The sequence below is a fragment of the Microtus pennsylvanicus genome, chromosome 11 (genome assembly GCF_037038515.1).
Source record: "Microtus pennsylvanicus isolate mMicPen1 chromosome 11, mMicPen1.hap1, whole genome shotgun sequence".
Taxonomy (NCBI): domain Eukaryota; kingdom Metazoa; phylum Chordata; class Mammalia; order Rodentia; family Cricetidae; genus Microtus; species Microtus pennsylvanicus.
The window spans coordinates 31,142,289-31,166,304 of record NC_134589.1 but is presented as its reverse complement, the minus strand read 5'-3'; the positions used below and the strand labels follow the sequence as shown (position 1 = coordinate 31,166,304).

At 39.4% G+C, this 24,016-nt stretch overlaps 1 protein-coding gene across 3 annotated transcripts in view; it reads right to left on the bottom strand.

Annotated features, from left to right (window-relative positions):
• Stxbp4 (syntaxin binding protein 4) overlaps nt 1-24,016 on the bottom strand; it is a 153,221-nt gene that overhangs the window by 75,575 nt on the left and 53,630 nt on the right. For 2 of the 3 annotated variants that reach the window (XM_075991116.1, XM_075991117.1), the window contains 3 exons: nt 23,365-23,454; nt 21,385-21,450; nt 2,362-2,538 (listed from right to left, as the gene is read on the bottom strand). In XM_075991116.1, coding sequence (XP_075847231.1) covers nt 2,362-2,538; nt 21,385-21,450; nt 23,365-23,454 — 333 coding nt within the window. Of the gene's footprint in view, nt 1-2,361; nt 2,539-21,119; nt 21,281-21,384; nt 21,451-23,364; nt 23,455-24,016 lie in introns of those variants that run through there. The other variant, XM_075991118.1, reaches the window with a different exon arrangement.

Sequence of the window (24,016 nt, the reverse complement as noted above, 5' to 3'; positions counted from 1 at the left end):
TATAAATTAGAAAATATATGGATAATTTAAGGGAAAATTATAGTAATAAATAAAAGCATTATTACAGAAAGAATCTAAGTCTAAAAAACCAAATATTTAGGTGCTCTAGAGATAGCTCAGTTGCTGTGTACTCTATGACCCAAATTCCACCTCCTGTACCATGTAAAAGCCAGGCAGAGTGGTACATATGTGTCATCCGTCTCTGGAAAGGTGACAAGAGCGGGATCTCTGGTGCTGCAGGTCCCAGTGCGAATGTCTATAAACACTCCTTTCCCCTAACCTCAAAAGGACAGGGAGCTCTCTAGGAAAGATACCTGACGATGACTTCTGCCTTCAACAGGCAAGTGCACACAAACATGCAATCGCATGCTAGTCAATCTGTGCCCCCTCCACAAACAAAATAAGTAAAAGCAGATAATTAAATATCTCAATCTTTGTTCTGTAGCACCTAGGCCAACTGATCCTTAAGCAATCTTACACACAGTTGGAAAAGTCACTTCTTCCCTTCTGGTATGGAAATTGGAAAATACTGAATGTTGAGATGCTTATGTCTAATATCTCTTCTTTAAAAAAAACTCACTGATTTTTAGAGAGGCTCTTATTAAAAGGGATCTTATGACATCCCATATAAAGCTACAAAAAGGAAGAACATGAATTAATTATATTGCCAGGCAACTTAGGACCAAAATATTTCTCACTGAGGAGGAGATAATGCAATAACCGAAGCTTTATACAACAGAGCAGCACACGGGGAGCTGGAGGGGTCGCTCAGTGGGGAATGGTGCCTGCTGCCCCAGCCTGGGGACCTACGAAAAAGCTGGTGGACAGAACTGACTCCACATTGTCCTCTGACCTCCATGTGCACACTGCACATGGCCTCCTACCTCCAAACACCCCCTCTCATACATGCTACATTTATAAACTAACAAAACAAACAAAGCAAAAAACACTGGAATAGTTTTATGCAAAGCTCTTAAAAGTATAATTACTTAAAAATACAGGGCTAACGAGTAGCTCAACAATAGAGCACCACCCTAACATATATAAGATCCTACTTTAATCTCCACTGTCATAAAAAAAAAAAACAGCAAAAATTTTAAACTACCAAACACTGGCAACTTTCGCTTTAAAAGTAACTAGTTATTTTATTTAAAATATTTCTAATATTTTGGCAATTTCTACAATAGTTTCACAATAAGGTTAAGGTTACACGGCACAGCCACAGTTGTTTAGAAATGTACACAGATAAACAAATGTCTGTAACTGACATTCCTAAGAGCTGCTGCTTTCTCAAGTGCTATGTGTTCCTCAAGGTCTGCACAATGTGGGGTGGGTTCTCTAGCCTTCTGAGAGCTGGTTTAGATGGCCAGATACGCAGGAAATGGTGAGGGCTCTTCAGAGCCCAGCAAAGAAAACCTCCTATTGTCTGTTAAAATGTTTTTTATTCAAACTACTTTCACTTTCATTTTGTATGTTAAAGAACGTAAGCCTTATATGCATAAATATTCATAAACAGCTCAAATTTGCCTTGTATTCTCTTGAAGGCTGAATGGGCTAGAGATATAAATATCCATTACTTATAACTGAAGAATTTCTACAAAGCTATAAAATACCTGCTTCAAATCATTCCAGTTTATACTTTCAGTGACATAACACACACACACACACACACACACACACACACACACACACACGTGCGCGCGCGCACACACACACACACATGCCTACTATGTTTTTGAAGGTTAGTCATAACTAAAGATGGTACACTGTAGACAATTTCCACATAGATAGAGATGTTCAGCTTGCTTCCTGCAAGGTACCTAGGATCTTGTATTGCAATTTAAGAGCTGTTCTTGAGGAGTCCAATTGAGTACTCCTTCCATTGAAAGAAACAAAACAAAACAAATTCAAACTTGGTTTCTTCTCATTAGTCGTCGTGGGCCTCATGCAAAACTTCATTAACTGTTACACAGCCCCAAGTTCTCTAATCAAAGAGCAAAACTCATCCCCTGAATCCCCTCCTTCCATCACCACAAAACAAATTAGCAAGCTCCAAAACAGAAAGAGAAAACCAGTGCCATCAATTAAATGTTAAATAGTTCCAGGCCTGAATGGCTGAATGGAACAATGTTGACCAGTGACCCAATTAATTCGGGGCCCGTGCTTTTCCATCTCCAGGCTTTCTGGATGACGGCAGGCTCACAACTTCCACGCCACCCTCTTCACGACACAACATCCTATCATTGAATAATAGAAGACAAACACTGACCTAGTTTAGACGTGCAGATGAAAAGAAAATGAAAACAGGATACATGACCGTGGCAAGGAAACCATGGTAACCAGAGAGGGCTGTTTGCTTACTTTATTTTGCTCAGAATAATCAGCAAGCTGAGCCTTTAGCTCAGCGATCTCAGCCTCCAGCAGATGGATCACTTCCTCATAGTCCATTTCCATCCCATGCGCCTGCCTCTGTGCAGCCTCAGCAAGATGGATCCGGCTTCGCAGAGCTCGTGTTTCCTCAGCGACAGCTTTGGCTTCCTAAGGAGTTAAAAGTTAGTGTGGAGTGAAGAAAATACAAAACATACTTCTGAGGTCTACACAAAGTATTTTTCTCATTTTGGCAGTTATGACTCCAAAGCTTAACATGTCTATGCTCTTTATCTTTCACCTAAAAACTAGTCAACATGTTATTTCACTATGTGAACTAGCTGCCCTGTCTTCTGTTGGTTTCTTGGAATTTTTTTGTGTAATTTTTTTTTCCTGTATAAAGATTCTGTATGAATCTTTAGCATCACACACCTAGCACTGCTTTTGGAAAAATGAAGGAAGGTAAAGAAAATTGAAAATCCAAAATAGATGAATAGGAACTGATCCAAAAGACAAAAAGAGTAAGCTACTGAAAAAGGAATAGGTGGAGGGGCTTGTGTTCTCAGGAGGCTACTTCAGTTTCATCAGATGCTGGGGAGGGGCTTACAGTGCCTTGGGGCTTCGTGGTGGACCAAGACCAAGGCAAAGCTTTCTTCCTGGATATCAGACTATTACTTCTTGTTTTGACAGTAGCATAATTTATAGTTGTTTATCTGTTGGATCCAATATTCAAGAGACAATGGGTTAAACACCATTTATTCATGAGCAAGCTGAACAAGGGCATATAGTAAGACAAATTTTGAGTCCGGGTCTGCTTGGCTTCAATACTAATGATCTCTTTTCATCACTGTATTGTCTTTGAATGACAGAATAAAACAAAACAAATAAACAAAAAAATGCTCCAAACACTAGCTATACTTTTCACTTTGGAAGGTTAGGGTGGCAAAAGCCATTTGCTCTCTCAAAATGCGCCTTGTTGCTAGGTCATAGTCCCTTAGGACACCCATAAAATTTAGCATGGCAGCTATTATAGCATAAAACTCTTCTTTAGAGAGTGCAGGAACCTCTCTTCTCTGTAATGGAACTTTCTGCTCCAGTTGTCATGGCTAATATTAAACTATGGCTATTTTGACGTTCTTGAAGCTGTTATGGAGCATTCGCTTTTGCTGGAGCATGAAGTACTGAGAGAAGCGTGGGTGTGGGGGTATCCGCAAGGGTCTGTTTTCACTCAGCAGTCAATAAGTGTTTATTATATGCCAATCTCTGCAATACCCATGAACAGCATACACGGAAAACTCTCGCCCTTCAAAAACAACATTCCAGTGTCGAGAGACAGACAGTAGGTTGGGCATGAGTTCGGATCTCAGTTAGAAGACACTGTCTAGAGACCCACAGAAGGGACCGTGCCATGATTCCCCGAGGAGAAGCTTTCTGGGCAAAAGCAGCACATGTGTAAAGGGCCTGGGATCGGATTGGGCTTTTTATCTTTGGAGAACATCGAGGCAGTAGGAGAGGCAGAAGCAATGAACAGTACGGGAATGACAGGGACATAGGGAGGATACCAGGGCAGACAGGTAACACGGGTGAGTGTGGAGACAGGATGGCCTGAAGAGCATTCACAGGCCATTTGAAGGAGCTCGGCTTCCCTCAGAGTGAGGCAGGAAGGGATTGGAGGGCCTTGAATAGAGAAGTGATAGGAACTGGCTTAAGTTTTAAGGGGGTGCATTACTCTACCTAGTTAAGAACAAACTCTATGGGAGGACACAGGTGGGAGCAGAAAGAGGAGGAAGGGAACAAGTAAAACTAACTGCGGTTGGCCAGGGTTGGAGAAGAGATGGTAGCTGAGGCAGTTAGAGTTCTAGTGCAGATTGGGGGTAGAACAGGCTAGGTCATCAACAATAGGAAGTCAGCATCTACTTCATACAGACAGCTGTGGGATATGATGTAAATCCAACACAAAAGGGTAAATAATACCTACACCCTTCTGGCTCAGCCTGGAGCATAAGGTATGATGTAGATAAATGGAGGAAGGAGTGGTAGAGAAAATAAAATAATAACAAACAAACTAAAACCAACATGAACAAATGAGCAAGAAGGAACGCGGCACATGAGAAACCATGCCAGGTGGGTTCTGACTGAGGTAGAGGGATCCTATTGGAAGACAGGGTTTTAGTTGGTTTGTTGTTAGAAGAGCTATATAAACAAATGAATAAATCAGATTAATTTTAAAAGGTAAACCTGGCAGCTGGGTGCAAAGTGGAGCAGTATGAGAAATCAGCTGTCTTCTATACCTGTCACTCAAAGAATTTGATTCCCTTATATCTGAAAACACTTGTCTTATACCGTCAGAGTGCCTTTAGAAGTGAGAGTACGGAGGAGAGAGGGGGATCTACCTAATGTACGGCACCTGTCAGTCCAAGCCCAGGTAACCAAGAAAGTTACTAGTGACAGACCTGGGACGGCTTCCCACCCGATTGCTGCTGTGCACGCTAGAGGCACCAGTTTAACATACCAGTCCTGTTCTAGAGGCTGTGTGTGTCGAGTCAGCTAACTGCACACTGCACTATAGGGTATGTCTAGAATCATCCTCATTTTAAAGACAGGGCACCAAAGCACAGAAAGTTTAGTGTCAAGGCTGGGATTTGAACTCATGCAGTTTAGTGAACAGAGTTTATGCTCTTGGTTACTAGTTCATATACTAACTGGTCAACTACAGGAAACGTTATAAAAAATAACTTTTAGGTACCAGTTACCACCAGCATCAGCCCTGCACTAGCTTAGGATGTGGTTTTAACAACAGACTTTCAAACACATTTGAGGACACCGCACTGATCCCCATTTTCTATTCAATCAAAAAAAAAGAGAAAGGAAAAGAAAAAAAAAGAAGCTTTTGAAGTGAGGAGGAAGGGCGGGAGAATCACCCCGGCTGCAGTGAAGAATCACTAATTTGATGCTCTGTCCTCTTCACACTCGCATCGTGCAGCTTTTATTCCTCCATAAAAACAGCACTTTTATTTTTGTTCAAAGAATGCTGGTTAATTAAATGAAGAATCTGGATGGGATTTGTGCAGCTATTGCAGTGCAATGACGGTAATACGGTGTGAAATACGGCTGGGTGGTAAGTGATGCAGAGGTTTTGATGCTGAATAAATTCATACCATTTCTTTTGTAAATGCCTACCTGTCAGGCGGGTGAATGTGACCCCTTAGCAAGGTTCTAGCCCAGTTCCCACTGAATGGCTGCTTGAAAGATTAGAGCACTGAACGATGCCTTTTAGAGAGAGCAGTAAAGAAAAGATAACAGCAGTGGGCCGGATTTAGCGAGAGGATCACAACAATCCATGTTCTCTTTTCCTCCCAGGCTGTCTTCTAATAAATAACTGCAAAGCCTCCTATGTCAGTAACAGTTGAGCTAGAATTTTCTCAGGGCCTCACCATCAACATGAAATCCCAATTAGGACAAAGACAGTAGTCACTTACTGATACACTTTGTAAGAGGCAGAATTCAGATTACAGAGGGAAATCTTAAAAGAAAAACAAAGACGTAATAAATAGCAGGTCGGGAAAACCAGCCAGAACATGCTTTTAAATGCTAAGTAGTAGGACTGAACTCAGTGGAAGAAAATCGCGAAAGATGAAGTGGAGGAAAATCCTGAAGATGATGTACAATCAGAATTTTAGTAAGGGCAACAATGGGGAGATGCCTTCAGTCCACAGTGCCTCTTTGTTAAATAAAGGTTTGCCTCCCCACAATTTTGCAGTGAATCTTTAGGAGAGACAAGGCCAAATTCTTCTTTGAAAATAAAATGCATGCTGATGATAATCCTTGTAGGCCACAGATACTCTGGCCTTAGCTAAAGGCCGCTGTGCTGTATATTTTCATAGATGCAGCACTTCACCCACAGAGTAACATGATCTACAACAAAACAAACAAAAACCTGCTTAGTACAAAAGCGTACCTTTGCACGTGTCCTCGTTAGGTCAGTATCTTAGAGCTGAGATTCACTTTTCTCTCATTTTCCGTCTATATGATTCTGTAAGACCCAGTATGTTCATCTATGGAGTGAGCTTTAACAGCTATAAGACCATAATAGCTCTTCCAAGAAGGTTAAAGAAACTATTACCATCCTGCTCTAGTTCTTCCTTTGTTTCTTTTTACTATTTTTTTGGGAGGTGTTGTAGGAGCTGCAGGGGGGGGGGGGGATGTACATATCATCTATGCTGACCAGGTAATTTATTAAGTAAGGACTTTCTTGAGGTACTTAATTGGTAATACTAGCTGTCTGGAAATGTAATTTTTACACGCCTTTTTTAATAATAAAAAATTACGGGAAACTATCCTCTCTGTAGGTATGAGTGCTAACAGTTCCCCGAAGTAGAAGTATTAACTGCAGTTGCAAACGTGTAATTAGCTCAGAAGTCCACAACACATACAAGCTCTGTAATTTATAAGCCAATCAGTAAATCTTCCAAATGTCAGTGGCTGACAGGAGAAAACAGCAGATTGCAAAGAGATATGTTTTTAGTAAGTTATGCTACCCAAGCCCTGAGAATGCTTCTTATCAGCTTCCGACATTCGCTCACTGGAAAGCCGGTCTTAGTCTTTGATCCTATTTACAGTTTTCAAAAAGATTAGGGCTTGCTGCAGGAAGACGGCTGTTTGGTGAACGAGAAATGTTTAAAAGCAAGTTATGGCCAGTCTACTTAATTTGTGTACCTGACTTATTTTTTAGCTGTCTGAAAGGATGATCTCAATGTGCTTTGCAGATACATTCATAAATGAATGAACAACACACCCAATAATGTTAATGAATTTACAGAAGACTCTAACTTCACAAAATACTTTTGGAGACACCCTTTGGCTGTGTAACCCAAACTGGACTTGAAACTCAACGTAGTATGGGCTAGTCTCACACTTGAGTTGACCCTCCTGCTTCTGTCATCCGAAGGCTAGGACAGGAGGCATGTAAGACCAAGACCAGCTCACAGAAAACATATTATCTATCTCTATGCCCCCACCTTTCTTCCTATCTTCATGGGTACTCTAAGTCTAAAGACTGTACCACTTTACTCCATCAGCCATTAAACACTTGTGAAATCCTCAGGGTGCAATTCGCAGGCATTTCCTACTTCCTTTCGTATCCTCACAGCAGATGTGCGTTTTTACCATCTAGTACATGGGATGACAGCCGCATGAGAGCTCGCCTTGCCTACTGTGCTTGCCATTGCAATGTGCTCTTCACGTTTCTGAAGGATCAGTTTACCTCAGTCATCGGTCAGCTTCCAGCTGCAAACATGGTCCACAGTAAAATGTATCCTCCTGCTCCATAGTTCAAAGTTCCCCACTACCAGCTTCCAAGAAAGCTTCTAGCGTTAGTACATTGAACTGTTTCCCATGATGACACACACAAAGATTCACACATGTGCCGAAAACACCTCTACATAAGAATCTAAAAGATTCATTTCATAGTATTTATCAAGCAACTGAGATTATGTAAAATCTAAATAGAATGAAGTAAATATCAAAGTTAAATGTTGCACTTCACTGTTTGACAATTATGTTACTTTTGCACTGAAGATTTGTTTACACGTCCTTTTTAACACGTATTAAGACAGTAAATGCTGTCAAGGATGATAAAATCCTAAAGGCTTACTCCAACTCCACCCAATCCTTATTCTGCAGTGTGTGAGGCAACACTTTTTTTTGTTGTTTTGTAAAGTGTGTAACATGGATAATTGGTAAGTTCAGAAAACAGGGTTTAGTTTATATGAAAAAAAATAAAATCTCCGCTGTACAAAGAATGAGTCGCTTAAACTTTTTGGAGGAAAATTAGGTCAATCATATTATAATTAGCTCTAATTAACCTTCCCAGGCGTTGCCAACTTCTTTACCTGCAGCTGTCTCACTCTAAAAGGTAAAAACTCATTTCTGCCTCGGAGCAGCAAGGAAAATCAAAATAATAATTTTCAATCTCCTTCATAAAGAGGAGTTCGTAGTCAAGGACAGGTACATAAGTACATAACTCAAAAAAGTTGTCCCATGTGATACTCTACAATATAAACATTAATTAGTTTAAACCATGCTTTAGTGTCAGGACAGCTTACCCCTGAACATGTACTTTTTTAGCGTACTGAAGGCTGACATAAAATAAAGAGCTGTTTGCTCATGTTAGCTCCAAATGTGCTCAAGAAGAATATTTATAGTACTGGGAGCCTTTCATAGAGTTTAAACCCTTTTTATGGACACAATGCAGCTTAGTGGCTGCATCTTTAAACATTAAACACGGAGAATTCGTCTAAAGTTTAGGCCTTAAGAGGCTCTGTTGTTAAAAGAGAAGTGCATTCCTTTCAAATTAAATGAGAGAGAGAGAGAGAGAGAGAGAGAGAGAGAGAGAGAGAGAGAGAGAGAGAGAGAGAATGAGAATCTTGTAGCATTTGGCCTAAGGATGTAATGTCCATATAAATATAATATCTGATTCTAGCCAAAGAGCTAAACAAAATAGTCTCTTACCCAACCAATAATTATTGAGAAAGTGCTGTAAAGGCTGAAGAGCTGAAACAAACCTTAGGCTATGTAAGAATTGAGTCTCTAACAGAGGGTGATATCACAACAATAAATGGTTGCTGTAGGGAACCATTTTTTGGGAGGGGGATTGTATACTCTGCTACTATATGCTGATACAACATTTTCAGCATTAAATAGAGATAAGATGGGGATCTGGGTAAATATACATCTGAAATATGGTCAGGAATAAACTTCTCCAAAGATTTTAAAAATAAAAAATAAGTAAAAATAAATTGAGAACACAAAACCACTAGTGTTTATAAAATGAGAGAAGGGATTTTTGTACAAGTTAAATATTTGCTTCAGGGTCAGAAGAAATAAGAATCAACATCTACCATGTAAAGAGATCTCATCTACTAATGTGGGGAAATGGGATCTTAAGAGTATGAGAGAAGACGACAATGAAGCAAGAGAGGAGATGCAAATAAGACAAAGGCTGTGTGGAGAAACCAGGGAGCATCATTTCTGCCACATCAGCAAGTGCAAGTGAGACGGGCCCATGTATGAGAAGGAGTAATGGCGTGGAGAGGAAATGGTCCCATGAGAACATCCAAGGGTGTGTCCTATGACACTGGGCTTCCAACAGAGGGAACTCTGGAGAGATACTGCAACCATGTTGTAGCCATAGCAACAATTGCTAAAGCTTGCTTATGGTGCTGCATCCACTTCAAGAGCATTGCTAAGTGGAAGTGCTGCTTTTATTATGCAAGAGCTGGGATGGAAATCTCGCTATTCTGGAATTCAGGCACAGACAATCTCAAAAGACAACAAACCAATGTACATTTTTAAACAGAATAATTTACTTCTGCAGGGTCATACAAGACTACCCCAGTCTTGTTTTGAACTCTTCAACGTTTCGTGAATAAATCATCGCTGCAATGTCATGAGTCCCGTTTGGCAGCAGGAGGACTGAAGTGTTCCTCGCACAGCAAACTGCCAAGATAAGACTTTTATAGTATCAGCCACCTTATCACTACTTCCTCCTTAGATCAAATGCTCTAGTTTGTCAGTCCAACTATTATATATTGCTCCAACATTTCAAACAAATGTTTGGCATCTACACAGATGTCTAAAGTGTAACCTAAAAGGTGCTCTTTCAGTCAATGATCATGGATTTTTTGGAGTATATATTTTTTTCTTAGGTAAATAAGAAAAATTATGGATGGTAAGGGCACTTGGTTTTATATACAAATATGCCTCTAACAACCCACCAGCTCCAAGGTACCTAGTAAGAAAAGTTCACTAGAAAAAGATGATTTTGCTCTATTCTTTTTTCCTCTGACATTCCTAAAGGCTATATGTTTAGCCTTCATGATCTCTCCATATAAAACCCATACTTAATGAATTCTTTAAAAGGTCTCTGTGAATTCTCTCTTGCAAGTTACTATAGACAGGTACAAAGTGATTGACTGGAAGATGGCATGTGGTCCCCTGCAGAGCCAGACCATAAAAGATGCGTTGTATGGAGTCCTATCTCCACCAGTTTCCCATAGGGAAACCTCCTATAGGTAATGGTATAACCAAATTAACTGCAGGTTTCCATGAAGAAGAATATTATCACTTTCCTTCCAAATTCCACCACTGAAAATGGTCTCTAATTAAGTCAGCATGATCAAAAGGAGTTTATAGTACAGACAAGACAGAAAAATGTTTCTTGAAATCCTTAAGACACCAAGATCTTTTCTATATTAAAGGAACAATAACAAATTGGTAACAGAAATTCTGAAATAGACAACTATATTAGAGATTTCTGGTATAAAATATCTGAGTGGGCTAACTTGTTAAAGAAAGGCTTAGTTAGTTCACAGTGTTGTAGATTCAAGGTCCCAAGAGCATGATAATGACTGACAAGGTCACTTGGCTGTGTCATATCATGGTACATGGTGTTATGGGGGAAGTGCAAGTGAGATGGAGCATTCCTGAGAAGGAGCCATTGCATGGGGAGGAAAGTGTCGCAGGAGAACATCCAAAGGTATGACCCATGACCGGAAGGTCTTTCTAGGTTTTAATGGTTTTATTGCCTGTTTATATTTTTACCTGGTTTGCAACACAGGAAACTCTGAGGAGATACTGCAACCATATCGTAGCCATAGCAACACTTGAGTTTGCTAAAGTTTGCTTGGAGTGCTGCATTCACTTCAAGTGAATCACCAAGTACAACTGATGTCTGTACAAACAGGATGGTGACTGGGAGCCTGGGAAACCGCATCGCCTGCTCCCTTTCAAGTAAGCTTTCCTTACCTTAGGCGCTTGCTAGGGCAGAGTTTAATGGCAGGGAAAAGAGAAGTCATTTTCTGATCACAAAAAAAGAGAATTAATGCTGAAAAATACACCCAAGTCTGTTTGCTCTATAAGCTTCTCTAATCACGCTGCTGCCTAGCATTATAAGTGCTTTGTAATTGTTCTCTGAGTACTTTTTTGCTTTGAAAAGCACTTCTAGGGTTAGTAGTAATTCACAATTATAATATCACAGAACGATCTCATGGTCATAAAATCTCACCCAGTGGTCACATCCTACATGCTAATAGTAGAAAATCACAGCCAGGAAGGACACATTGAAATAGTCCACCAACTTCTCAGGGAAAACAGGCTTTATACTGCTCTCATCAACCAAAAGGAACAGCTGGGGGTCTCTACAACAATCCAGGTGGATCCAAGACAGCTGAGTGAAAATAATCATTGAGAAAAGTGACTTGCTATATGGTTCCATTTGTGTAGCGTTTTCAAATGACAAAGGTAGAGTGGACAATGGATTAACAGCTGTCAGGCATCAGGAGGGCAAGGAGAAGAAGGTAGCAGTGGCCCCAAAGGGTAGCATGAGGAGTCTCTCTGTAAAGTGTCTTAAGTGGGAAGCAGAAGCTCTCTGTCTAAGATGACGAACATTTTACTATAGCATGCTTTTGGAACAGAAAGGATTGATACAACAAACATATGTATTTTTCTTTTTTTCTTCCCTCTAATGATGAGATGGTATTTTAAAATAAGTACTAATAATGCTATTGAAAACTATTAAAAGTTCAAATTATTAAAAGAAAAGAAGGTATTCTGAGGTCATCCAGACATAAAAGTTAGAGGTGTCACTGTTGATACCCTAAAGGAAATACACTCCCTAGAAGTGTGGGACCGTAGCTATGGCTCTTTTCAGAGATGGTTAACCTGTGTTCAAAGTTGTCTTTCTTGCCTCATCCACAAACCAAGCTGGAGTTGATAGCAGTGTGTGCTGTGACAACGTCCATGCCAGAGAATCCTGAAGTGACTCGATTTCCCATTTCGTGCCCTTCTGAAGTCTTCTGCACAGGTGAGGCAACCACACACAACTGGACCGATCTGATCCCAGTGAAGTTGCCAAGTAAACAACCTCCCGTGTTCCAGCAGAGCAAAGACTGGTTCGGACAAGCTAAGGATTTTGTCTTTGGAGAATTCACCAACTCACTGTTGCCTGAGGTCATAACACTAGCTTGGAAGGAAATTTCAAAACTACCCGAGTGTGCGGGTGGATTTTAGAGAGCTGGTGATCAAAGGGAACTGCTACAGGAAGGGCTCATACCTGTTAGAAGCTGTTAGGACTTGAAGGGAAAAAGTGACAAGTACAACTTCATGGGAAATTGTTCTCTTAATTTTAAACATCAGGGCTGGGCTATTCTGTAGGGCATGAAATCTCAAAAAAAAAAAAAAAAAAAAAAGAGAGAGAGAGAGACAGGTTTCAGAAACCAGTCCAGTCAATTCATTACAGAACTAAGAGTATGAAGAGTCATGGTAATCCCTGGTTGAAGAAACACCAGGGCCCCCATCCCTAAAGCTTGTTCTTTTATTTTTTCTTCTCTCGGTCTTCTACCCACTATCTCTGCCTTCCCTTTAGTTACCCATTGCTTTCTTTTTAGGTCATTACACTAAAGATAAATCAGCATCCACATTTTTAAGTAGCTAAAGAACCTTTGAAAGGAGAAATCATGATGCTTTTAGGATTGGTTCATCACTTTATATAATAAAGTCTTGAAATGGGTTAATAAAGGATCTTTCCCTATGAATTACTGGTCAGAGTGACCCCAGAGCTCCCCGTCCCCCCAAGAACTCATACTATTGCCATTGTTCTTGCTTGCCTGCCATAACAAGTCGGTAAGATGCTATTGCTGAAGGCATAGCATACTTTGGTTGCAGGACACAGAGAAACCAAGCTGGAACTGACCTAGGAGCTTCCTACTGGCTCGCTTCATAGTGCTAAAAGCTTCTATGCTATGAGACAGAAAGGCATCAGTGACTTCCCCATTAGAGGACCCTGCATGCTACAATACCCGCTTGCCAGACAATGCGTGCCCACTGGTACAACAGCAGTATGACTGATATGGGCATAGCCACCCACTTTCTGACTGGATGTAAGGCCCACTGCACAGGAAGCGTTCATGTAAATTTGGGAAAACAAGACTAACGTTGTTTTGTTAAAAGGGCATGGTGTCAAAACGCCTGCTAAATATTTATGATTCAATGCACCGATTAGTGCTGCTTTCCACCCTGGTTAGAGAAACTGCTTTTTCCAGCAAGCAGCAGTCATTGTAGAACAGTAGAACTGACCCAAGAACTGAGACTAAGGGACTGTTGAGTGCTCTGCCCTAAAGACAGCATCTAAATTAACCTCTTCAAGGCTGAAGACGCAGGGCACAGTGAATTTGAGAGCTGAAGGGTGGGAAGAAAGTGCTAAGAAATGCTATATTCAGGGCAGGACATGGCCATGGTACTCAGGAATTCACAACGGCTATGGTGACCTGCACAAAAACTGCAAAAGATCAAGACAGCCAGCATTCAGGCATGGATGTGGGAGAGGTTGAGGCTCTATTCCTGGATAAGGGAAGAGCTATTGGCAATTAATGACTATTGAAGGAGGGGGTGTCACCCTCTTCAGGGGTGTACTCATTGGCAGGTGTAGAACACCATAACCACCAACCATGCATGTACCACATGGACTCAGAAGGTTATAAAGAGAGAGAGAAAGAGAGAGAGAGAGAGAGAGAGAGAGAGAGAGAGAGAGAGAGAGAGAGAGAGAGAGGACATTAAGATGGAATGGGGAAGTGTAAAGGGTAAGGGAGGAGATGGAGTGGGAGTTAGGGGTGGAAATGATCAGAATACATTATATACACATAGGATATTGTCAAAAATACATCAAAATATTAAGAAGAATAAAATTAGGATATTCTACTGATAAAGAATAAACTAACTAGCAATATGACCAAGACAGAGAAAGAGATTGAGCAGGGTGATTTTACAAAGATATTAGGAGTATAATATTTTTGCGATATATAAAAACTGAGGAATAGTGAAACACACTTTTGAAGTGTACAATGAACTTGCTGGCAAGTTTTCTTTTGACAGTCAGCAAAGAATGACTGAAATTAGCTATTAGTGCAGAGTAAATGCCCCACATTTGCAATCCTGGCAGCTGCGTATCGGAGTCGGTTGGTGCAGAAAGGAAGCCATTTTTTATTAAAGTAAGCTGGTAATTCCAGTTATGATAAAGACAGAAAAAGTACTTTGAACATATAAAGTCCTTTAATTAAGTCGCAAATTCCCACATACCCTAGAAACTTTCTAACAACACCAGCGATCAATAGATTTAAAATGTGTAAATCAACTACTTTTCCATGGTAACAGGAGAAATATCTGAGCACGTATTTCAAAGAACTTCCAAATTTTGATGAAATGTTAATTTTTAGCCAAAAAAGTTGAAATGTTTAGAATAGATATTTTAAAGAAAAAATTCTGCTAGATAAAGAGAAACAAGTTTTTATTACACCAGATGGTATCCTAGCTTTGTTAGAACAAGACATTGAATTTATTGATGTTTTCAAAACAAGAGTTTATTGTTTTATGACACCATAAGATAGATACATATGGTAGGAAACCCAAAAACCTGTGCTTAGCTTTCTGATGCTCAGTGTACAAAGCTGCGATGGCACAGTTTTAGTCCATCATCTAGCAATCAACAACAACAAAAAGGCCGTGTGAGTTACATGTTCTCATCAATATCACACTGCATACGAATGAACTAATTCACATGAAACTGACAAACGGGAAATCTGACTTCTGAATGTAAAACAGTAGGAAACTGCCAATGAAATTTGTAACGATACAAACAATCGTAACTAGTTTATATTTTCCTTATATGTATTAACAGGTAAAACCTAGTTATTGATAAACATTATACCAATTGGCTGCAAAGCAAAAATGATCAAAATATGTTTTGTAGCTGATACTGTTTAGAGCTATGACCAGTATGTGTAATTTCCCTGGAAAAATGAAGCTATATTACTGAGTTGAAAAGAATGACTGAATAGTTAAGCAGATGTAGTTATGAAAAGATAAATTATTCTAAAAAACTTAGTTTTGTGAACATGGATACAAATATTAAGAAACTTTGGGATTTAATTCTAAGAGACTTTTAAAGTATGTTTAGAAAAATCTGAGCATATGAATCTGTTTTCACATAAATTTTATTATATTAAATGCAGATTCAGTATTTCCAATAAAAATTTAATATAATAAAGATGTTTTAAAAGTGCAAAAGTAATACTGTTATAAAAATAAAGTGCAAATACATAAAATATCTCATTAATAAAATTTTAATATTGTTGCATGCCAAAATATTTTAAATGGAATAGATTTCTTTTATTTAATTTTATTGTTTCTTTCTGCTAGTACAAAATTTAACTGTCTGTAACTGGCTTCTATATTTCTATTGAACGGTGTTATTAATGTAAAAATTCAGAGAACTTTCAATTAATTATTTTAAAATAATTAGTTAATAAATAAAATTAGTTAAGTAAATAAAAGATTATTGCAAAAGAACAATCTTTTATTTATTCTTCAAGTACTTCCTAATCTGGTGTCAAATTCATCTCTCATTTTTCCTTCTTCCCTTCTTCACTTTCCCAAACAGCCAAATACCTATTCTGTGGCAGCTGTCCCCAAGAAAAACTCTCTACTCAGGAGACAACGCGAAGAAGGAAAACCTAACAAGTACATTGTAAAAGGGGAGCAGAATAGGTTAGCACTACTCAAAATCCTCCCACCCACATGTAGGTGGCGGTACAGGAAGACCTAGGGACTGGAGAAAGTGGAATAGAAGGGATGGAGAAACTCAGTGGAGTAGAGGTGAGAACATAACAGAAATCAGTTGGGGCAGGTAGTGTGTAAGACTGGGGATAAGACTGAGGACAAGATGGCAGATCATGCTGGGCATCAGGTCAGCTTCGACATCTATTCGCCGGATTTTGAGCTTTTACTAGATATGACAATAAATCCTATAGAGTTTTCTGATTTTTAAAAAAATAATTTACTTATTTTTATTTTATGTGCATTGGTGTTTCTCCTGCATGTATATCTGTGTGAGGGTGTCAGGTCTCGGGTTATAGACAGTTATTAGCTGACATCTGGGTGCTGGGAATTGAACCTGAACTGTCTAGAATAGCAGTCAGTACTTTTAACCACTGAGCCATCTCTCCAGACCCTTCTGTTAAGTTTTTAAAGGGATATTTATAGTTAAGTGTTCAATCTAGATTATTCAGGGGTAAAGCAATATCAGGAAGGAAGCTGACAATATCAGGAAGATGAGCTTGGACCAGAGAAGGCAGTGGTAGAGAGTGGTAAATACTGTAATTATAAACATTCAGTTAAAAGAAATTCAGCTGACCCCAAATTCTGTAGGGTCAACAAGTTGGATGCAAGTAAGAAAGAATGTAATCAGATTACGGTTGGAGTGAAATGCCCCCTTTTCTCATTTGTCAAACACCATTGGGGGCAGGTGATGGTTGAACTTGTAGGTAAATATTCAACTGCCTGCATGATTCGGACTCAAAATTTTAACTTAAACGTCACTTCCTGCTCTCTGTATCTCCATGCTTCTATTGACTGATTATGGTGTTGATGCTAGAAGAATACTTCACTGCTGTTTGCCAAGGATCAGCTGACAAAAATGAACACATGTCAAGTCAGAAGCTCTTGGGATCAGTTACAGGATGACGTCATTATCACGTAATCAGACACAAAGATATAAACACAGTGAAAATTAAATATACAAATGGCCTCTGGCCCTACAGACATGCTTCTCCCTGGCAGGAAACAATGTTCACACTGTTATAAGCCCACTTGATACCCTACCCCATCTATGAGAAGTTCTCTAATCCCTCAGCTAGAATTTTATTTTCCCTCTAAATTAAAAGGCTAAAACAAATTGCATTCATCTTTTAATACTTCTGTTATTTCTAACAGTCATGTTAGCACTGAGTGCTTACTGTAGGTGATACACAGCGGACTGTGTAGATTTACACTCACTCAATTCTGATGAAATTCTTGGGAAGAATCCTATCATCAAACGCAGGTCTAGGAAGGCAAAGTAGCCTGATGGAGGTCAGCTAAGATGGAGAAAGGGTGGGGGTCTAAAATTGACACTCATCCAGTGGGCTCTTATCTTCCACACTTACACTTCTGCGCATTCACCATCATCACAGGAGAGTAGGAATCTTGACTCGGCACACTTTCATCTCTATCTCATTCCCGTTTTGATACAGATGACTTATTGATAAACATCTGAATTTTTTGTATAATGGAAAAATAATCATTTCCGAAAAATAAATACAGGAAGGCCTCATGTGGAAAGGGTAGGCATTGCTGGAAAAGACAGTACAACTGTTGATTCTTTCTTTCCTTTCTCCCTTCTTTTCTTTCTTGGATTTGTCAGTCTTAATGTAATGATTACATCAAAAATACTTGGTACTTAACAACTAATATACCCCAAGAATTTAGAAAAGCAGAAAGCTTTAATTAAACATAGTGAGAACATTCCTCAATTTACTTTATACATAAAACTTAAATAGGAAGATTCATAAATCCCACTTTCAGAACACAAAGAAACACTGAAATCTAAAGCATACTGAAGATACAGGTACTGAAAACACAAAAGGAAAAAAGCTTCAAAGGGGCCAGTTAAGTGGCCCAGAGGGTAAGGATGTCCATGGCCAGGCCTGACAATCTCCATATGCACTCAGACACCATACACGCATGTGCACACAGGCATGCACATGTGCACCGCCTCACATACTTTAATTAAAATCTAAAACAAAAAAAGTTGAACTGCAATTCTAGTATTTTGGATGCTGAGGCAGAAGAATTGTCATTAGTTTGAGGCTGGATCAGGCTACAGAGGAAGGCTGAAAACATGCCTGAACTACATAGGTCTTAAGGTTTTTTCATAGGTATAAGAAATAGCATTAGGAGGGGCTGGAGAGATGGCTCAGTGGTTAAGAACATTTGCTGCTCTCGCAGAGGACCTAGGTTTGGTTTCCATCACCCACATGGTGCCTCACAACCACCCATAATTCAGATCTATGGAATCCACAGCTTCTTCTGGCCTCCGAAAACAGGTACACATGTGGTACAATATGTACATGCGAGCCAACACTCACATACATAAAATAAATAAAATTTAAAGAAAAAGAAAGAATAATAATAAGAATGTTCCTATATCCTCCACCCAGATTTACCAAACATACTAGATTTAGCCTTTGGCCAATATGTTCCTGAATGAGATACAAGGTATTCTTATAAAGCATGGATATATAAAAGCTGTTGCAAGAATACTGGATGTTTTCAGTCTCCTCTATATTCAGCATGTGTATGTATGTGTATGTAACATATATGCATGCATATAGTTTTTTAACCATGTGTAGTAAATTTTATATATCATAGCCCTTTATCCTTAAGCACAACAGAATTCCTAATAAAGATAGGTAACTCTACTCCATTTAAGAGTTCCAGGTTCTGTTTAGCTCTTTCATGAGTCTGATCGACCTTCTACAGTCCAGATTGTCACAGCACCCAGTAATGTCCTTCTTATTCCCCCCACTCCAGTATAGGATCCAGCCTAGGAGCAGCTATTTATTTAGATTTCCTGTCTCTTAACTCCTCTTCATGTGCAGCTTTTTTATCAGGTTGGGAGGGAGGGTTCTGAAGAATACGACACACATACACGCACCTTCCCAGGTGTGCCCCAAGTTTAGACCTAGGCGATGCGCTCAGTCAGAATAGCACACAGGTGACACTGTGTCCTTTTCGGGATATCACATTTGGAGTGAAAATGACTTCTTCTTTGGTGAGGACAACTTTTAGCATGAAACTGTTTTCTCAATTTTCCACTGCATAATTACTATTTCTCCCTTATAATTAGCAGTGGTTTGGAGAGTTACTTTTAAACCACATAACTATGTAGATATCTTGTTCATTAAAATTTCCTCCTAAATTTAGCATCTTAATTTGCCCCTAATTCAATCCTTACTGAAACATTCAAAATGCTTCTTTCCAAATCTAGCAGTGGTGCTGCTGTTTCCAGTCAGCACTCCGCAATCACCATGAGCCAGAGTGCTCCTCTCTGCCCATCCATTAGCTAATCTAATTATACATGGTACGGACTTGGGAGTTATTATCATTCCACGGTGCATCATTTACGACCATGACTAGTGCCTCATGTCCTGGTTCTTCCAGATGTGGGCACAGAAGCCCTTGTCAGGCAGCTCCTCATGGTATGGCTTTGTCAACTCTAGCACTTTCTTACTTCGTGACGTTGCTCCAGGCGTAACTGAACTTACCTCTCAGTCCTGAAATCTGTCATCTTCCTGGAATGTACACATGGTGAGGGTGGGAGGTTCTGGGCCCTCTGAGTGGCTGTTCATTCAATGCTACAATTCTAATTCTGGAAAGTTTGGCTGAAGAACTCTCAATTTTAGCGTTTTCTTTTTCTGACTGATTTCTTCAAGAAATCATACAATTTCCTGTCGTGTTCCCAGCGCACCCGAATATAAATGTCTACCACTTTGTTATGCAATTGCTCTGTGCATTTCACAGCACGGAAGCTTTAAGTCACGTGAACTTTTGCAGTTTAGTAAGGATTCAGAATTTTTTTTTCTGCTTTAGAAATAATTTTATAGAAAGGTCTTAGGTCGAGAGCACCCTCTTCTGCATAGGTGCATTATGGGCTATATAACCGATGGTCTCAGGGTGAGAAGTGGGCGGATTGGTATGTCTTCTCTTTCTGTAAGACCTTTCCTTTTGTTCTTGGGTTTTCTTTCTTGCTGTGGGATTCCCCTCTGTATGCTGTGAATACCACTGATTAATAAAGAAACTGCGTTGGACCTATTGCAGTGCAGAACAGGGCAAAGCGGAATTCCAAGCAGATAGAGGAGGAGAGAGTAGGCGGAGCCAGGGAGATGCCATGTAGTGGCTAGAGGGGAAAGACACCCATGCGCTGGTACCCGTACTGGTAAACCACGAGCCTTGTGGTAAAATGTAAAATAATGGGAATGGGTTAATTTAAGATATAAGCACTAGCTAGCAATTCTTAAGCAATTCTTAAGTGATTGGCCAAAGAATATTGCAATTAATATAGTTTCTGTGATTATCTTGGGTCAGGGCAGCTGGGAAATGAACAAGCAGTCTCTGCCAACACTTTCCCAATCACTGACTGGTCCAAGATATTCTGTTAACTCTAATTCACCTGATTCTTCCCCAGAAGCAATGGCTCTCAGTGGCTGCTCCTTCTGTGTGCATACTCTTCTGAATCCTGGTGCCGAGAGCCATCAAGACCTGACCGATGTTCAGGATTTGGACATTAATTATGACACCTTTTCTTTCTGGGGCTGATTTCACCTCTATTTTATCAATTCTTGTTTCTCCCTACTCCTTTCAGAGTCCTTAATGCCTTCTCTGGTGTAGCCAGCCTTGGTTCAGTGGCAGGCCATCCTTAGGACTTACTTTGATGTACTTTTGGAGGCGTATTCTGGTTTCTGTTACTGTCGTATTAAGGATATGAGTCAGTGTGGGTAGGTTTGTTTTCTTGGCCAAGTTAATGCTTTCTATGAAGGCAGCGTGAGGGGGATTCTGAATCAAGCAACCACCCCTGATCTCTAACAGGGTTCTATTAACCCTGAATTCTTGCTCAGAGTGTATCCAGTGTTTGTGCTTCTACTATTTGTCTTCTTCTAATCTACTTCCAATTTTGTGAAGACTACAGACAGTGAAAGCAAATTCTTAATCATTTATTATCAACAACTAACTGTAACAATGCTCTCTGGTGCAGTTTGGGAGAGGAGGGCTTGTTGGGTTTGTCTTTACTAAAATCTTGAACAAAAGAAAGAGAAAACAAAAACAAAAGGAAAAGAGAACAGAAAAGCAACAAGACTGGTCGTTATGGTCCATGGAAGCCATAGCAGAGTTGTAAAATCTTGTTTGAGTACCAGAGCAGGACTCTAGTGGGTATAAACTCCAAATGCTCATTCTTAAGAGTTCTGGGTATTCTCAGCAGCAAATCCTGAGATATGAGGAAGCATGTTGTTTTAAAAGCTTGGGTAGGCTCATGTACCTCCTCCATGGACCCACCATCCCCACCCACACCCTACTCCCACAAGGACTTACCTGTTTCACAGTCTGTAGCTCTTCTGTTAGCTGTTGCCTATGTTTCTCTGATTCAAGTAATTTCTCCTGTGTTTAAAAAGCACTGAATTAATAGCATGTCATTTTGACACAAAGTACAATTTCTAGTCCTCTGTTTCAAAGTTTATTCCCTAAACATCAAATTGATAAAATCTCCTAATGCAGTTCCTGGTTATTTTTCTGGTTTCAGATAATATTCACTAGTAGTCATCTAAGTATAACTGTAGTAAAAACGTTATTACCTTAATGTTATATGATATCAAAATCTGAGATCCAAAAGAAATCAGTCAGTACTGAAATTGGTAAAAAGGAACTAAATTTTGGTTGACAGCTATCATTACCAAAGAGCTACCAGACAAAGGGCCTTATTATTCTGAATTGGACATAAAAAAGCTCTAATCATACCAAAGAAAGACTGGTTTCCTAATGTAATTTTAGCTCATTTTCGAACAATTAACTCACAAAAAGGATATTACTATTATAGCTGCAATATGAAATATATAGTTGAATATGACATAATGGTAAGTATTGTCATCTTTGAACCTAAAATTAAATCAAGTATGTACTCTGAGATTATTGCATCTCAGGTGAGCACAGAGGCTAAAGCTGTCGAAGGACGATGACGGGTAGCAGCAGGCCATTTCTACTCTACGATCCTCACTTAACAAGCTCTGCAGCTCTGTGTGTCCGTGTCCGTGTGTGTGTGTCACAGTGTATGTGTGCATGTAGATACCTGTAGTGCAACAGCTATAATAACTGAAAATACAAACATTATCTCAAGCAAATATTTATTGATATACTATTTATATAATCTTTAAGTTTTAAAATAAATATATTCATTTTATTTTATTCATATGAGTGTTGGGCCTGCATGTATATCTGTGTACTAGATGTTTGTTTGGTGCCCACAGAGGTCAAAAGAGGGCACTGGATCCCCTGGCACTGGAGTTATGGATGGTTGTGAATCATGATGTGGGTGTCAGGAATAGAACCCAGATTCTCTGTATAAAAACAGGCATTCTTAAAAACTGAGACATCCCTCCAGACCTTATGAAACTTTAGAAAAGACTGGGTCTCAGAAAAAAAGACGTAGTGTAGAGGAAATTGAGAGCAGAGTCTTTTTTATTCGGGGACTTCAGGTTTTACAACACTAAATATGTTCAATTACAGTTCATGAACTTTAAAGGTGATCTTGATTGAATGGCTCCTCATGGGCCCTTGTTTAAATGTTACATGAGTGTAACTTGCACAGTTTTAAATTAAAATTCTAGTAATTAATATTGACATTAAAATAAAACTCAAAATATGTCATTAAATCTAATGGTGATAAAATTTAGAGAAATTAAAATACATATTATTATGGTAAAGTGATCATAGTGTAATTATGTTGCTTCTCTTGGAATATACAATGACTTCCTGTGAAAGTCAGAATTTAACTTAAACCCAATATTCCATTAAGAACAGCACGCTACTATAGAGAGCAAATCACAATATTATTGTGCGTTTGGAGCATATGTGATGTGTTCTCTCCTGAAACACAGTTTCAAATTGCATTAGCAAAACACATCATCCCACAGACATGGCCCTGCACCTGGAAAAAAAAATGTATTTCCGACAAACATCAGAGGATTCAAAATTGTCACAGCTTTCTTAGCTGGCTCCTCAGCTATACCTGCTGTTACCACCAATGTGAGAGAAGAGAAGGAAGAAGAGGAACCGGGTCAGACATGAGAGGAAAACCTGCTGTGCACATCGGATCTTATGCACTATCACAAAGTGAGAAAAAGTGAGAGGGGAACTAAAGGATGGCTCTGCTCTCTGAAGACAATTAAACAAATGACTTGGTCCTGTTTGAAACGAACATACTGTGATTAAACACAAAATGAGCAGCAATACTTCAGAATCCAATATAGGATGACGTCTTTTTACAAGGAAATGTAAGGAAGCCGAGGACGTGCTCACCTTAAGCGCATGCAGTTCCTCCCGAGCAGCATCTCTCTCTTGTTTAAGTTTTCCCACTTCATCTGCTTCTAGAGAATCACAGGGAAGAAGCTGTCAACATTAAAATACAGAAGTTATGCATCAGGTGCTAACCTTGAGAACGGAAAGTCCTGTTTCACTACCCTCAAACTTTTGCTTCATGACAAAATTCAGGTTCTACTTTCGAGTTGTTTGATTAGGTAAAAGAAAATTAATGTATAGGGAGATTTCTCTCTTAAGCTTCACCTTTCCTGTTGTTCCTTATAATTTATATGATTAAAAGATATGCATTTATATTTTAAATTTTAAAGATGTATATTTTTGTTTTATGTAAGTGTTTGTTCCTGTGTATATGCAGCAATGTGTGTTGTGGCTATGGGGGCCAGAGGAAGGCACTGGATCCCCTAACTGGAGTTACAGATGGCCCATGTTGATGCTGAGACCTTAACTCAGGTTTTCTGCAAGAGCAGCCAGTACTCTGAACTACTGCATCATCTCCAGACCCAAGCTGTCTTGAAACGCTCTCTGCTGTAGTGCTAGCCACTGCCTCACACGCTTTCTGGAATTTCATATTATGAGTAGTAGATTCTTATTCCTACATCTATACTAGGAGAGGAGTGAGATGGTTCCCTTT